Raw genomic sequence first — 16690 nt, 5'->3', positions numbered from 1 at the left:
GCTCAGGGCCGCTGCATGTGGATGCCACCAGCACATCGGCTAGGTCCCCTTGCTATGAAGTCGCGGTAGGAGGAGGCGCAAAAGGAGACCCCGTCGCGGCTCGGGACCATGAGGCACAACGCGACCGAGGGCGCGGCTGGATGAGCGGCGGGACATGACCAGCCCCGCGGCGTCTCGACCGGCACCGAGCTTCATGCCATGGCCAGACCTGTTGCTCCGTAGAGACATCGATTCCAGGCGCCGCAGCCGCCCGACTGAGCGCGACGCGTCCCGAAGGAGCCCGTCACTCTGTAGCGCTGAGCCCAACGCCTTTATCCATGCCTTGAGGAACACCGAGACGATGGCCTACGCGAACGACAGCCAGCTGCTCCGGCGACCTCGTGGTTCGTCCAGCGAATCAAGCGAACCGAGCTCGAGAAACTTCATGCTAGATGCAATGAAAACTAGATATATACTACTGCTATAGAAGAGGCGGATCCCTCCACCTGCACATCTTCGGCGGCGAGCCGGAGACAGATGGGAGGGGCCGGATCTGGCTAGAGTAGAGAGAGAGGCTACTGAGAAGCGTGTCTGCTAGAGTAGAGAGAGGCTATCTTTTGTGGTGGAGGACGCGTGAGGAAGAGACAAGGCCAGAGCCAAACGGACACGATGGGCAAGCCAAAACGCGATTCAAGTAAAAATTCGGGTTTGATACCTTCCGTGCCGGTTGCGACTGGAACCGGCACTGATAGTCAGTTATCAGTGCCTGTTCTAACGTGCCAGTCATTTTTGGGGCGCGGGAGATTAAGAATCAGCACTGATATATTTTCAGTGATGATTTTTGTACATCCGGCATTGATAAAGCGCTACTTATGAAATATTATGTAGTAGTGTCTCTCCTCTACTCTTTTCCAGTTTGTTATTATTGTTGTTGTTGTTCTCTCCTCTCCCAAGAAGATATGCCCCATCTCTCAAGAAATATGAAGCACCGGCCCCTTTAAGATTGACCTGAGAGATTTCCACACAGATAGTACTGCAAGGAGCGAGAGCCTGGCAAGGAAGAGCATTTGTTGCAGCAAGAACTCATCTCTCTCTCTCCTCTTTCTCTCACTAGCTAGCAGTGATGAACAGAGGAGAATTCCAGACTTCCCTGGTTCAGCAGATGATCTGGAGCGGTACTGGCGGAGGCAGCAATACGACCAGCAGCAGCAATATCATGAGCAGCTTGAAGCCTTGCCATGAGGATCAAGAGGCCTCGCCTAACCTGCCCTCCTTGTCTTCTCCATCGGTGCTCTTTTCCCAGCAGTTTCCCCACACATCTTCAGGCCTAGTTCAGATGAACAGCACTGGTTCTCTTCCAAATCTGCACGACGGTGGCGGCCAGGAGAACCACTTGCCAGAATCATGGAGCCAGTTGCTTCTGTAAACACCTCTCTCTCTCTCTCTCTCTCTCTCTCTCTCTCTCTCTCTCTCTCTCTAAATCAGTATGATCCATTCATGGAAGAGATCCACAATAATGAACCTCTTTAATCTATGTAAACTTTAGTTTCATATGCTTAACTGTAGCTTTAGGAGAAGGAATAAAGTGGTTAACCCACTTTGTGTCCTATAGTAGATCAAGCTTTACGCAGCTTTTTTCCTTTCGCTAATCATCTTATGCATGTTAATCTTACTAGTAACTTGCACTTGTTCTTGTCTCCATGGACTCATGCATTTGTGTACATCTGCGTGCACCTTGTTTAACTACATGTGCAGAGGGGGGTTAGTTGGAGATCATGAGAGATTCAGCGCCACTACAGCTCTCCTGTCAAAGGGACTAGAGAACTGGGGGGATCAGATTGCATCTGCAAGTGCATGCATGGTCGGCATGAAGGAGGAGAGCTCTAGGATGCCTCAAGCTGCTTACAACTTTTATGGGAGCCACCTCGCTGGTGACCATGAGATGCCGGCAGGAGGGGCCAAGTCTCAGCTGAGCCAGATGCTCCTGGCCTCCTCTCCTAGGTCATGCATCACCACCAGCCTCGGCAGCAACATGCTCAACTTCTCGAACAGCGCGCCACCGGAGCTGAGGAGCCATCACCATTCCGATAACTCATCCGAGGTGAGATGGATGAGTTGAGATCAGCTGGATAAGATGTTGCTTGTCTTTGGGTTTTCTTTGTTCTTTCCAACTTACCTTTTTTTCATGTTAGTTCTTGGATTGCTTCCTTTGTGCATAAAAAAAAAATCTTAGCTTGACTCATCTAAATTGAACTATGGAACACATATAGTTAGATGCATATTTAAGCTGCGACGACACGGTATGCATCCCTTGGTTCCTCCAAAATGCTATCTTAGGCTATGTTTCATCTCGATTTCCCTCGGGGAAAGCTTTGTTCCAAAAGGCACTCCATTCCTCTTACTTTGTTTGATGGAAAGATATATCATGATCATGTTGTCTCATGAATAACCCTCTAGGATGAGGCTGTGTACTGTCAATAAGATCTCTTGGTAATGGTGCATTCTGTCTTCCATAATGAAACAAAGCTAGCAGTATTCTTCTTCGTTTCATGAAAAGATGCAAGCTAGTAGTACATGTTTTCATGTCATATGGAAATCAACTTTAGTCAAACAAGCTGATGTAGTATTTGCATAGCACGCTGTTTCATGATCTCTTGGTAAGAGTGTTGGGTATGCAGTGCACTCATTGAAAGGGCTAGCTCTTTTTGTTACCACATTTCTTCTCCTATTGTTTTTATATGGTGGTACATAATTTGCCAGTGTTTAGAGGTACAGTCGCATTCACTTTAGGGAGAATGTTCTTTCTTGGGACAGGCTGAAATGGGATCATGATTATTCATGCTTTGCTTGTTTGTCTTTCTCTAGTGCAACAGCACTGTAACTGGTTCAGCTATCAAGAAGGCTAGGGTTCAGGCCTCCTCTTCAGCACAATCTACTCTAAAGGTTTCTTCCTCATCTCACTGCTTTCTATAACCCAAACCCTGTCTTTTCTCTTGTGATATGTCATATTTATGTGCATCTTAGTTCTCTCTCTCTCTCTCTCTCTCTCTCTCTCTCTCTCTCTCTCCCCACTCTGGAAATTCGTGCACCAAGAACACAGTGAAATTGATACGTGATTGGGATTTCTTAGCATAGTTATGAATTACATGCATCATAATAACTAGTATATATACTTTTGGCTGTAATATATGCTTTGTTGCAGGTGAGGAAGGAGAGGCTGGGGGATAGAATAACTGCACTTCACCAGATCGTTTCCCCATTCGGCAAGGTTAAATAACTGAAACTCTGCTCAACCTCCTTGATCTTTTCAGATCCAAGTAGCACACAACATGCATTGAATAATTATATGTATAGGCAGCTCCAACTTGTTGCATTGCGACGATGACCTGAGAAAGATAGATCAGCTAAATCTGCATGCGTGTCCTATCCTCTGCATATATATCCGCTCTCAATACTGTTGCAGTTGTCTATAGTTGTTGCCATGCATTTGCTTTGTTTTGCTCCCTTCACTCGAGGGGTTGTGTCCAACTAAAGCATTTCCCTGACACACGTGCCCTCTTTTTACAGACTGACACGGCATCTGTACTGCAAGAGACTATTGGTTATATCAGATTCCTCCTGGGTCAAATTGAGGTCCAATCTCTCTCTCTCTCTCTCTCTCATCGTGTGCTCTGTGTGTTGAGAGGGAAAAAGTTCATGAGTCATGGTCATAGGACCTTCAGAACAGAAGTATGGGTGAACAGAGAATGTAGCCCCACACGTCAGTTCTAGCACCACCAGTTCCTCTAGCTGCAGCACAGTAATATTTCCAGCCTCTACTGTCACTAGAAAGTGATGCCCACAACGATGTGTCCCCACACGCCAGTGGCAGTACTAGCAGCAGGTGTTACCGCATGGGAGATAGGGAAAAGCTAGGCTGCGCGCGGGAAACAAAAGGAGAATATGCATTGGGGTGGGGACAGGTACAAGAGCACGCTGTTAAAGTTTGGCGCTGTGTATGCATGAGCGCGCGCGCAGCTGCAGCAGCAGCAGCGAGATTGGATGGGTGCCGGTGTGGGTGACTGTCTTGTAGCGTCTTGTGTTTCATGGACCGAGCTCTATGCTCTCTGTATCTCTCGTTTCCTGACGCATGACCAGTGGTTTTCTTCTTCTGTACCAGGCTCTCAGCTACCCTTACATGGGCCACGGCAATGGGGCCTCCATGCAAAATGTAAGTTGCATGCACATCTCTCTCTCTCTCTCTCTCTCTCTCTCTCTCTTTCTCTCACTCTCTCTCTCTCCTCTCCCTCTCTCATGTAGTCCTTACGTGCGAGGTTAACAATATGCCTATCCACGTGCACGTGCATGGTGTCGTGAAATGCGTTAGCCACCCTTAACTTTCTAGGTAGTAGGGCAATGCCTTGGCAAAACTTTTATCAAAGGTTGCCCCAAAAATACTTTTGTCAAAGGTATAAAGAAACCTTTTACCAAAGCTTATTGTTCGTAGGATACTGAATCTTTTGGTAAACTTTGTGAAAAACGGCTTTAAATCTTCAAGGCTCTTTATGGTTTTGAGGTAAGGGAACAAAAAGTGACTTTTGTTAACAAATAACCATAATCATAAGAAGTTCTGCAAATATGTATCTGGTGGAAATAAATTAGGATTGAGCATTTGGCACTATTAACTTCTAGATAAGTATATGCAGCTCAGTGCACTGAGTGCGTGTAATGGAAGTTCTGAGGTCCTAGATAATAATGAAATATAAGCATATAACAAAGGAACATGCAATCCTTTTTGTATTTCTACACAAAATGTAACTAAGATAGATTTTTTATTTTTTTCTCGGAGTGACTTGAACCTTGTACATTGATTAAAATTTGTACAAAAGGTACTCTTAGTAACTTACTACGTATATATCAACAATCAGTTTTCTATTTCTCAATAATGTTGAATTTGGAGTTACTTCATTTGAAAATAATATATGCTTCGGTAATTATTTCTATAGTTGAACTTCTTCACTTTCTATATAGCTACTGATTTAATATGTAAACTCTCTGTACGAGAAATTAATATATGTATGGCCCCCGCTATAAAAGCAGGCATGAATATTTTTTGTATTTTTTCTGTAGATCAACCACTTCTAATCTTATATGGATTACCTTGGAAGTGGGTTGGATTCTCTTAATCTATAGTTAAGGAACTAACTACGATATCTAGTTTGATTTTCAACTAGACATTTGTTTTGTCATGTTGGTTTTGTCTTTGACAAAATGGATATGTTTTTGGACGTACAATGGAAAACATATGGCTTGGTGTGCAATGGAAAGTGCTACAATCAATACTACATAAAGGGTCATCATCTCTGCCCCCCCCCCCCCTTCCTTTCACTGTTAGTTCGGAAATAACCGGTAGTGATAAGGTATCACCGACGGTCCATAAGCTAAGCTGACAAATTTAACCGTGAACCCTTAAGAAGCAGTAGTGATAGCTAATAACACTGTCAGTTCGTAGCTAGAACCAGTAGTGATATATCACTGTCTGTTCATATTACGAATCGGCAGTAATAATAACTATCACTGCCGGTTCAAAAGCTCACCGACAGAGCAATAATTGAGCCAATACAAACTGACAATGATAAGTATTATCACTTCTGGTTCATATGCTCACCGACGAAGCAAAAATTGAGCGAATATCGTGGAGGTGGGGAAGCTGGAAAAGAAATTCGTCGGACTTGAGGTCAAATATATCCCAAGGAAGGATAATTACATCGTCGATAGTCTTGCCCGCCTAGCATCCTCACGATCTGCTGGATAAATCGGGATTTTCATAGAGAAACTCTCGAAGTTGTCTGTGAAATCATCTACGAGACCTATAACCAGCTCGGGGGCTCGCCAGGGATTGACACTTCAAAAGGAGTTGCAGGGGAACTCGTGGCTCAGCTCAAAAGTGAAGTTTCATAGATGGATCATATCTGCATGTACCTTTAAGATCGAGTTGTGCCTGAAGACGATGCACTATCCGAATAGATTTCCCATCGATCTAGGATGTATACCCTGGTGGACAGCATCCTCTATCGCAGAGGTGCCCATGGAGTGCTCATTAGGTGTATCTCTTGGAAGCAATGTAGTGAACTACTCAAGGAAATCCATGAAGAGGTGTGTCAAGCTCACGCTTCCTTCCGAACCATGGTCGGAAAGGCTTTTAGACAAGGTTGCTACTAACCTATGGTTCTCCATGATGCGAGCGAGATGGTAAAAAGATTTGTCAAGTGCCAGTTTCACAGCAGACACGTCCATCAACCCGCACAAGCTCTATAGATGATCCTCTTGTCCTGGCCTTTCGTGACTTGGGATATGGATATTCTGGGGCCCTTTTCTGGTAGCGCTCAGGGGCTCCAAGTTCCTTTTTGTCTCCATTGGTATCTCTACCAAGAAATGACTCAAGTGTTGATATGATCAACCAAATATCAAATCCCTCTGGAGCTACTACAACTAAGACGTCCGACCACGAGCCCTCCAAGCTAGGAATCTAGTTCTATGACTTGTTCAGAGCCATCGTAACAGGAACAAGCTATCCTCGAAATGGGAGGGTCTCTACACGGTGGTCGAGTTTGCTGGCCCTAGGTCTCTTAGCAATGGAGGATGGATGTGTCTTCAATAATTCTTGGAACATCGATCAACTCTAAAAGTTTTATGTGTAAGTACCAAGAGTAAGTTTACACTAGTAAATGTTCATATTTCTTGTAAGGTCACTTGAATCTTATTGTGTTCTTTTTTGTCTTCCCTAACTCAACATCTGGCACCCGTAAGATGGGTGCACTGGTGGTAAGCCGCAATCTGGATACCTCTAACTATCGCGCGCACCCGGATAAGCCCGAACAAGGTCAATGGGAATCGACTTCAGGAAACAAGAGTTTCTATGACCAAAGGGGAAGTATGAGCATTCAATGCTTTTCTCTTACCCTGGCAGACTAATTCATAATGGCTAATCGATAGTTTTTTATCTTATTATCTTTGGCTATCTATCTGAGTTTTCTTCCTAGATAACCAGTCGGGGCTGGATGAATACTATATACCAAGAGCTAACGATAACATATTGTGCATGTGCCAAAGTGACTTCCTTCGTGTGGAGACGATGTTCTAAGTTACGACCTCGCAGGACGTGAAAAGGTTCTTTATCGCGTCCTCGAGTGACCAAGGGCTACAATGCCTCCCACTCATGCCATGCCTAGGGCTAACCTAATTAAGCTCATCGATTAGTGACGAAATCATCCAACCCTAGCTGGAGGAGGAAGCGAGTGGAACTAAGCATGTTAGGTTGTCGGTATCTCCTTGGTATCGAGTTCCCAAGAAGTCCTACCATTTTTATTTACATTTTTTTACTAACAAAAGAATAAGTTTATATTCTCAAGCACAGGTAATAGAAGGAAGCCTAAGGAAACTCAACGATTCTTCGACTAACCATCGCATCGGTTTCGAGTACTACTCGGAGCTATGGCCTTCTGTACCAGGGTCCCATCACATTTTTGGTTTGGGATCTCCTTCGGCGCATGTGGGGGCTATTGGTATGAAATACCAAGAGAGCTAGTGCACTACACTGACAAATGTGCTCAGTTTCTAAATGTCATCGTGATCTTTTACCAGAAAAGGAGGAAATATTATTTCACCACCACGTGATATATCCACCGCGACGGTTCAACTTTTGAAAAACCCACCAGATAGAGAGGTAGATTTTCCCCAACCTTCTCTAGATCCCAAGAAGTTGGGACGATGCTTATCGGTTGACCCTGATTTCCTACTCAGACGAGGTCCCTACCCGGAGGCTCATGGAGCTACCCGGAGAAGGCCTAATATCCCAACTACATGGCCCGATGATTACCAGGAACCCGGATAGATGTACATCCTTCCTGGAAGCCCGAGTTATCACTCGGAGAGGCAGCCTATCGAGATGTCTTCCTTGGTTGGACTAAGTTTATTGATCTGTCGAAGCCTCATTTCATGTATCGGTGGGGGGCTTGATGATGAGTAGTGTAACTACTCTATCCGGACACCTCAGGATTTTTCGTCTTTCTCGGAGCATATCTTCAACTCCAGGAAGGGGATCCTTGGATGAATGAAAACTGTCCACAGATACCTAGGATATATCGTAAAAAGGGAAGTTTATCTCCAAGAATGGAAAGGAAGGACTCCAGTGGCCGTACGATGATCCCATATATATACAGAGCCCGGGGACCATGTGGAGGAAAAGTAGACTCAAGTGCTTACAATTCGACACAAGCCATCACACACCATTGAATCCTGCGGAAGCTCTAACCCTCCAAGCCTTCTGTAGTTTTAGATTTGTATTAGCATCTCCCCCGACTACTCGCAAGGGAGTCATCCGACTAGATTTTGATCTATCTAGGCTAGCCACACATCCCCTTGTAACAGTCTCATAGAATAATACAAACACAAATAGGATGTAGGGCTATTATCTTAAAGGAGACCTAAATATATATAAAAATACCTCTATGTGTTATGTTATTTGTCTACTCGAAGTATCCCCTACTTTTTCTTTAAGTTCGTAAGATTAACGGTTCACCAAGCATCGACAACTATGTTAAATAATATTTTTGAAAGTAAAAAGTTTTTATCCAATTGTAATTACTAATTATAGTGCTGATCATGTCACAAAGGTAATTTTATTTTTATTTAGGATCTTGATTTTCTGGTTATTTAAAATCTTATGACGGGTATAATATTTTGATATCATACCTTCACATTTTAGTATAAGGTATAAACAATTTCTTTATAAGCTTACATATCTAACTGAAGTATTCACCATAATACTATCGATAGGCCAAAGGAAATTTATGTAATTGAAATTTAAAACAACGTATCCTACAATGTTTTCAACATTCAGCATCCGAGGTTCTTCATGGCCTTGAGTCATGTACCTTTGGTTCTCCAACATATCAATTGCAGCCTATAGTAAGTCCTAAAACATTCTTACGACAGTTAATTAGGTGGTCAATTTACACTAATGTATAAGTTTGAGGACTCAAGTTTGAATTCCAAATTCACACCAGCACAGATATAGATGGTGCGCTTTATATTTCATTAATTCCAATTACAAAAGTACAATCAACTGAATCTGGGGGTATGTGTCCCGAATCCTTTTGTAGTTATTAATTTGAAACCCACTTGGCACGTCAGTATGTTACCAATTGTTTCAATCTAGTATAATAATTCATTAATCACTAAAAAATTAATAATTATATTGCACTAGCTGTTGCACATTTGAGAAAAATACAACCCCTTAATTTGGTACATCAGTATAATTATGAGAAAATTGCGCCAGTGGAAGGTTTACTTTTTCCTCATTATTCAATTTATCATATAGATCGAGCATGCCGCACCACTATATATAGTTGGATTTCAATTCATTAATTTTTCTCATTAGTCTCACTGATGAAGCATGGAATTCGATCATCGCCCACGTACTACCAGGATCGGGATCTTTAGTGACGGCCTGGCATTTTCCTGGCGAGCCCAGCACCTAACCTATGGGGGACCCATTTTGCCTGGGACGATCCTAGTTATAGGGAGGTTCTGAAAGAAAAACAATCCTCTTTGTTAATATGAATGCAAGCAAATTTTCACAAAATTACGAAGATTTAAAGGTGTTGATATTCAGTACTGGTAATTTGATTTTCTTTAAAAGAAGACTAAAATATGGATACAGCGTGTTTGGTCTTGCACACTTACCTGGTTCCCAATCCCTGTAGTGCAAAAATTACAAACTGCAAGCAAGAGTTATATTGCTGGGTTTTAAGTTCCAGATATATGTTGAGACAAGAATGACCTTGTAAGAAATGATATATTCAACATCTATCTAACCCAAGTAACTACACTTTTGAAACACATACATTTTAGCTGACCTGGGGTTATACGACCATAGCCAGCTTATTTTAGCTTGCACAAGCTAACCAGCTTTTATTTTAGCTGACCTTATGTCATCTGAGACAGCCATGGGCCAGTACAGCTCATGGGTTCAATCATATTTATCCCATCTGAGAGATTATTCTCTCCAGCTTTCTTTTCGCACGCTTGTACGTGCAACGTTGACATGTGACACAGTGCTTTCTTTTTCATTTATAGGGACCAATGGGAGAAAGGAACCCTGGGCTCTTCCCAGAATACCCCGGCCAGGTAATGTAGAAACCTATTGTTGCACATGCTTTACAGCCCTGCTTAAACCACTTTTTATATATCTTTTGTGTCTGGTTCCTTGGGCAGCTGCTAAACCATAATAACAACACTGGAGCACAGCAGCCTGCAGGCCAGCCTGAGGAGCAGCAGGTATATATGCACACTTTGCTTCGCTTCAAAGTCATTTTCAACCATATGCATACACATGTACATAGGGTGGTGCTATACTATTTACTAAAAATAAACCAAATTATATACTAACACTTTTCAACAGCATGCAACATCCAATACTTGCACCTAGTTGTGTATGGGAAATGAATATTTACTTTGTATGTTAAGTATTGAGTTGCATGCACTCGAGTAGTTTAATCAAAATCTTGAACTGCTGACTGAGAAAAGGTTGACAAATATACTTCCACAGTGGTCGATCCTTGGCATTTACAGTTATGGTAGTAATTTGAACAGATGTATATATAAACACAGTTTTTGGGTCTAAATGTCTTATGCACTTTGGTACTCATATAGGGCGTGAATGACGAGGCCAAGAAGGACTTGAGGAGCCGGGGCCTGTGCCTCGTTCCGGTGTCCTGCACGTCGCACTTCGGAGGTGACAACGCCGCTGACTACTGGGCCCCGGCACCGGCACCACTCGGTGGGATCCTCCGCTAAAGCATTCACCACCATTGACGCATGCATGGCCTAGAAGGCGAGCTGTTTCTTGCAAGTATATGTTCATGAGGCTACAGAGCTCTCTAAGAAACACAAGGGTGAATGGGTGTTGGAGAACATAACATCATGAGCAGTCATTCTGGTAAGGAAGAAGCCACCTGTAAGGCTGATTGCTCTTGATGCTATGCAAGTAGTATAACCTTTTGGGGGCGAAAGCTTCGTCTGTATCTGCAAAGAGGGCTTCAGGAAGAAGGAGATCTAGTTCTTCTCTGGTCCCTTGCAAATTTATGGCTTGGATCATGTATATGTAAAATCTAGCAAGGTAGTGAACTTCACTCGTACTACTGTGTGCATGAATATGTACGAGTTGATCGGGAGCATGTGCATGCAGTGGTGTAGTTTCGTAATTTACGCGCGGCTGGTGTACGTAGGAAAGTTCATATCACATATGTATATGACAAGTAAATTTCTATCAGTTCACTAGTTTCTGAAATTTTTTTCTCTTAAATAATTGCTATAAAATTCATTTTGAAGAAAAATTTTGGCTTTTAAAATGGAACTTCAACTTCATATCCGTCAGGGTGTTTGGTTTGAGAAATGTGACAGTAAATGGACAATCGGAACCTAGCTCCAGACATTGTCTGGTTCTAGGATTGGAATGGATCCATCACGAGTCCATCCTTGGGCCGTGTAGCATATCATACAACCCACGCTTGAAAAAAAAAACAGATCGAAACAATCCATGATGTAGTATTCGTGTCCATGTAGTGCTATGGCGCCCTTACAAATTTAAAACTCAGTGGTAGAAGAAAGAAAAAGATATATATCTTTGCTTAAATAGTCTCGATGTGATTCGTAAACCGCAGATTTTACGAACATGTGAATGAGATAGGGGACACTCTACAGTCGAATTACATGACACACATAGAGATTTATACAGATTCAGACATCTCTTAGCATAATAGCCATACATCCTGTTTGTCTTGCATTGATCTCCGAGACTATTTATAAGGGGGGTCTTAGCTAGCATAGATAGATCTAAACCTAGTCAAGGAGTTCCTTGTGCGTAGTTGTGGAGGGTTGCTGATGTAGAAGGCTTGAGGGTTCAAGGCTCCTGTAGGCATGAATGGCTTGAATGGACTTCAATTGGCTTGTCCTTCGCAGAGTCTTGTGGCTCCGTATATATAGGGGGGGGGGTCTTTGTATCTCCTCTCACTACTCTAGAACATGCCATCAGTGGCGGGTATTGAGTCGCCACTGATTGGCACTGATAGTCAGTGACTATCAGTGCCAGTTCCAGAACCGACACTGAAAGCTCCCATCATTGTCGGTTCATGACTCTAAACGGCAATGAAAGTGGTTCCAAGAGCCAAAAAAAGAAACGAACTGGCTCGATTTTGAGCTGGCTCGGCTGCTACCATCGCCAGTGCACTTTGCTGCTGCTACCGCGCTAGCTCAGCCTTGCTCCGCCCTGCACAAGAAAATGCGACAGCATGAAGGCTGCTGCTACAGCACACACGATACTCTCCCCGCCCTTCTTGCCACCGCCACCTTCGCGGAGGAGGTGGAGAGGAGGAACAAAAGTGCCATAGCCGCAATCCTGATTGCCTCTGCTGCCCGCGAAGGGAGGAGGCTGGTAGGGAGAGGCCACATCGGGACCTCATCTGGTCGGTGCGCTCCGTCCTCAACTTGCACCTTTCTTCCACCACCGCCCACTAAGGGAGGAGGCCTGTGGGGAGGGGCCGCATAGGGAGCTCATTGGCGATGGTCTCTAGGTCACGCCTTCTGCTCCGGCCACTCTCCTGCTATGGGTCCCCGCCTCTAACTCTGGATCCCCATCGCTAGACGCTCTGTGCTGGCTTTTCTCGCTCCCTGCGGTGGACGCTCCACCTCTAGGGCGAGGCCGACCACACCCAGGGGTAGTTCGAGGGGGGCCGCGAGCTCGGCGGGGGAGGCCTCAAGCCACATTAAAGCGAAGGAGGAGGAAGGATGGTGGCAGAAGTGAGAAGGAGGAGATGGAGAGAGAGATGAGTGGCTGAGACAGGACAGGATCGGATAAAGCCTCCGTGCGGACGTGAGAGATGGAGAGAGAGAGAGAGAGAGAGAGAGAGAGAGAGAGAGAGAGAGAGAGAGAGAGATGAGCAGGGCACTTAGAAAATATCAACGCGTGGATGTGAGCTGGCTGAGCGGACAGGAGCTAAAGGACGATTGAACTAAAATTTTGCATCCGCATCATTAGTGATTCGTGGCTAGAACCGGCACTGATACCGACTATCAGTGCCGGTTCGTGTTACAAACTGGCACTGAATGTATCAGTGCCAGTTTGTAACACGAACGGGCACTGATAGTCGATATCAGTGCCAATTTTTAGTGGCTCCATCATGGTTCGGGCGCGAGAGATTAAGAACCGGCAGTGATACATTTACACTATTAGTTCTTGCATAACTGATAGTGATGAGCTGCCATCTATGGCCAGTTTTGTAGTAGTGTCTGGATTCCTTCCTTATCATTCTTAGAGATAAACTTCCCTGTTTACGAGATATCCCTACTACATGCGGACAGTTTTCATACGTCTAGAGATTCCCTTCCCATGCACATAAATGTCCTAATAATATAGAAAACCCTAGGGGATCCAGATATGGTAGTTTTATACTACCCATCGTCAAGCCCCCATCAGTACGTAAAATGAGGCTTTGACAGATCAAAAATTTTGTCAGCAAAGATAAACGTTTTGACCAACTGCATCTTTGAGTTGTAACTCAGAGCTCCAAATAGGATGGTACATCTAACCGGGATCTCAAAGTCTTTGGGTCATCTAGTCAGGATTTTGAATACCTCCGAGTGCTCAGGCGGGCCCCCGAGAACATATTCCATCCGAATAGGAAGTCCAAGTCATCCAAGAAATGTCATCCCAATTTTTTGAAAGGATAGAGAGAAAAGATTTAGCACTGACCGGGTTTGAAATTTAAACCATCGCAGCGGAGATTTTTTGCAGTGGTGAGAAGAATATTTCCTGGTAAAGGGTCATGATGACATGTAGAAACTATGCACGTTCGATGGAGTCACTACTATAAAAAGGGTCATCCTTGCCCCCCTTTCACTACCAGTTCAGTAATAACTAGCAGTGATAATATATCACTACCGGTTCGTAAGTTTCAGGCACACATAAAAAGCTGAGCCAACAAGAACTGATAGTGATACATCACTATTGGTTCTTAACATGAACCGGCAGTGATATTCAAATTATCACTGCCGGTTTGTAAAAAGACGTGGATAAAAAGATGTGCCTTTAATAATCGGCAGTGATAATGTTTATCACTTCCTGTTCATATTCCAAAACAAAGGAGCAATAATTGATGAAGACGAACCGACAGTGTTTATTATTATCACTGCTAGTTCGTATTCCAAAACCGGTAGTGATAATCCTTCTATAAATATAGCCCGTCTCCCATAGTCACCCCTATCACTCTTCTCTTTCAATCTCTCGAAGCTGCACCCAAGGGGTAGTGGCAGTCAAAGTGGAGCGATGGTCACTGTCTCCACTACGGCCACCTCTACCCCTTGTACCCGGCTTCCACACGTCCTCCGAGGTAGTTGCCGTAGCCACCTCGTGATCGCCGTCTACCGAGCCTGTCGTGCTCCTCAAGAAGCTATTCCTAACCACCGCTCTACTTTGATCGCCACTACCCCTTGGGCCCAGCCTCTCTCGAGCCAACTCGTGGCCGCGTGCCCTTGTTTCTCCTCGTCTCCTCATCTCCCCATCTCCGATGTGAATGTTGTGTGAGCGTTAAAGATTGTGGTAATAGGTAGATCTAAAGGAATGGAAAAAAACACAAATGTGTTGAATATGACTGTGTTTTTGCCATTCGTTTAGGCTTACTATTGTCACTGCGAATGTACATTTAGATATTGACATTCATTCAAGCTAGATTGTGGCAGTAGGTATATCTAAATGAGTGGTAGAAAATATATTTTCTTCAAGATGATTGTGTTTTTGCTATTCATTTACTATTGTCACTCAGATACCACATGATGTAACTGGACATTTCGCCATATAAAATACTCTACCTCCAACATTTTGGCATGGGGTCTGTGTCTCAAACTTAGGCTGATCCTAATGCTGATGAGTTTGCGGTAGAGTATTTTTGCACATGTGGACGGATTATCATTGCCGGTTCTAGCCTTGAACCTGTAGTGATAGTTGTATTATCAATGCCGATTCAAGGCTTGAATCGGCAATGATACTTACTATCTCTACCAATTCATAAGCTGGTAGTGATAAGCTGGTAGAGTATTTTTGCACATGTGGACGGATTATCATTGCCAGTTCTAGCCTTGAACCTGTAGTGATAGTTGTATTATCAATGCCGATTCAAGGCTTGAATCGGCAATGATACTTACTATCACTACCAATTCTTGAAGGAGCAGCGCACGATAGACGCGGAGCTGGAGGCCCTGGAGGAAGTACACGCGGAGGCCGTCGCCGAGCAAGAAGAAGCCACCCGCCTGGGTGAGATATCGCGGCGGTGGGCCACCGAGGTGCTCGCTAGGGAGAGATTGGTGCGGGCTCGGGAGGATGCCATCCTGCCGCGCGAGAGGGCGGTAGAGGCCTCCCAGGCGGACTTAGCCTGCCAAAAGGACGAGGTTGAGCAGAGCCGCGCTGAGCTCCAGCGTCGGGAGGAGGACGTCGCGATCTGCGAGACCGACGTCGGCATCACGGCGATGGCTCTGGATGCCCGGGAGGAGCTGCTGACTCGCCGGGAGGCGGAGGCTGCCGAGACGTCGGCAGCCTTAACTGCTCGGGAGGAGCGGGCCGCCAAATGGGAGTCGGAGCTAACTGCTCGGGAGCAGGCTCTCATTACCCTCACCGAGCAGGTGAAGAAGCAAGCCGAAGTCTCGGCACTCGGCGTCGTCCCGACCAGCATGGCCGAGGGACTGAGCTTTGAAGAGCGGCTGCAGATCCTGAAGGACGAGCTCGAGACCGTTAACGCCAAGCGGACCAATGTGAAGCTGATGATGGGAGACATCCTTCGGCAGGCACGAAGGTCCGTGAGGGTGGCCGGGCTCGGGCGTGTCCACGTGGGCGAGAAGGGGATGGAGCGAGCGACCATCGGCCACATCGCCCTCGGCTTCGAGGAGATCAGCCAGTGACTCAAGGCACTTCCCTAGGCCATGCAGGAGTTGGCCACCCGGGAAGGGCGTGGTCTGGCCCAAGCGGTGGCCGAACACGTCCTGGCCTACTACCGGAGCTGGGACCTAAACTTCTCGTTGGAGCCAGCTCGGGAAGGGGTGGTCGAGGCCGAGGAGGAGGCCGCCCGGGAAGCTGTCCGGGGCGTCACCGCCGAGGTGGCGGCTTGTTTCATGCAGGAGCCGCCACCGCCGTCGGATGCTAGCAGCAGCGGCGAGGAGTCCGCGCCACCTTCTGAGCCCGCCGACTCAGACTTAGATTAGGCTTTTGTAGTTTTCTTTTTCTTTGACTTGATGTAAATATGGGAGTGATCCCTCAGAATAGCTGTCCCTCTTTTTGAATATAATGGAAGCCTTTCTTTGGGGTCGCAACTCCAGTGTTCTCTCAGATGCTTGATGAAGTTTCTGTTCTTTTCACTTGATGTCCCGAGGAGTACTCAGTCGGACCGAGCCCGACCTTTCCCTCCCAGAGCACGAAGTCACCCCGACCACTCATCGCCCGAGTAGTGAGGCCTCTTCGCACGTTCAGCCCCCGAGTCCTCACGAGTCCGCAGCGGCTAAGTCAAGAGACAAAGGCACGAACTTCTTTGCTCGGGAGATAGGTCGATCCAGCACGGGGCACGCCACGACCAGTGAACGCTTTCCCATTTTGCGACCACTCAAACAAGTAGACCAGAGACACGTG

General features: G+C 45.5%; 1 protein-coding gene across 1 annotated transcript; it reads left to right on the top strand.

The window, feature by feature from the left end:
* Positions 1–878: 878 nt before the first annotated feature.
* On the top strand, positions 879–11293 carry LOC133885097 (transcription factor bHLH68-like). Its single transcript, XM_062324734.1, has 9 exons — positions 879–1401; positions 1735–2080; positions 2845–2922; positions 3182–3247; positions 3547–3612; positions 4139–4189; positions 10099–10149; positions 10237–10299; positions 10675–11293. The coding sequence occupies exons 1-9, from the start codon at positions 1103–1105 to the stop codon at positions 10816–10818; spliced, it is 1164 nt and encodes a 387-aa protein (XP_062180718.1). The 5' UTR covers positions 879–1102; the 3' UTR covers positions 10819–11293.
* Positions 11294–16690: the final 5397 nt, after the last annotated feature.

Source organism: Phragmites australis, chromosome 11 (genome assembly GCF_958298935.1).
Source record: "Phragmites australis chromosome 11, lpPhrAust1.1, whole genome shotgun sequence".
In the NCBI taxonomy this organism is placed as follows: Eukaryota; Viridiplantae; Streptophyta; class Magnoliopsida; order Poales; family Poaceae; genus Phragmites; species Phragmites australis.
The sequence above is the reverse complement of the archived record's forward strand: the minus strand, read 5'-3'. Positions and strand labels throughout refer to the sequence as shown.

What these genes read in the sequence shown, in the direction of transcription:
- LOC133885097 (XM_062324734.1), top strand. Translation starts at nt 1,103, where the DNA reads ATGAACAGAGGAGAATTCCAGACTTCCCTGGTTCAGCAGATGATCTGG. An exon ending in TCGTTTCCCCATTCGGCAAG is followed by an intron (nt 3,248 to 3,546) that starts GTTAAATAACTG and finishes CTCTTTTTACAG; the next exon opens with ACTGACACGGCATCTGTACT. An exon ending in TCCTCCTGGGTCAAATTGAG is followed by an intron (nt 3,613 to 4,138) that starts GTCCAATCTCTC and finishes CTTCTGTACCAG; the next exon opens with GCTCTCAGCTACCCTTACAT.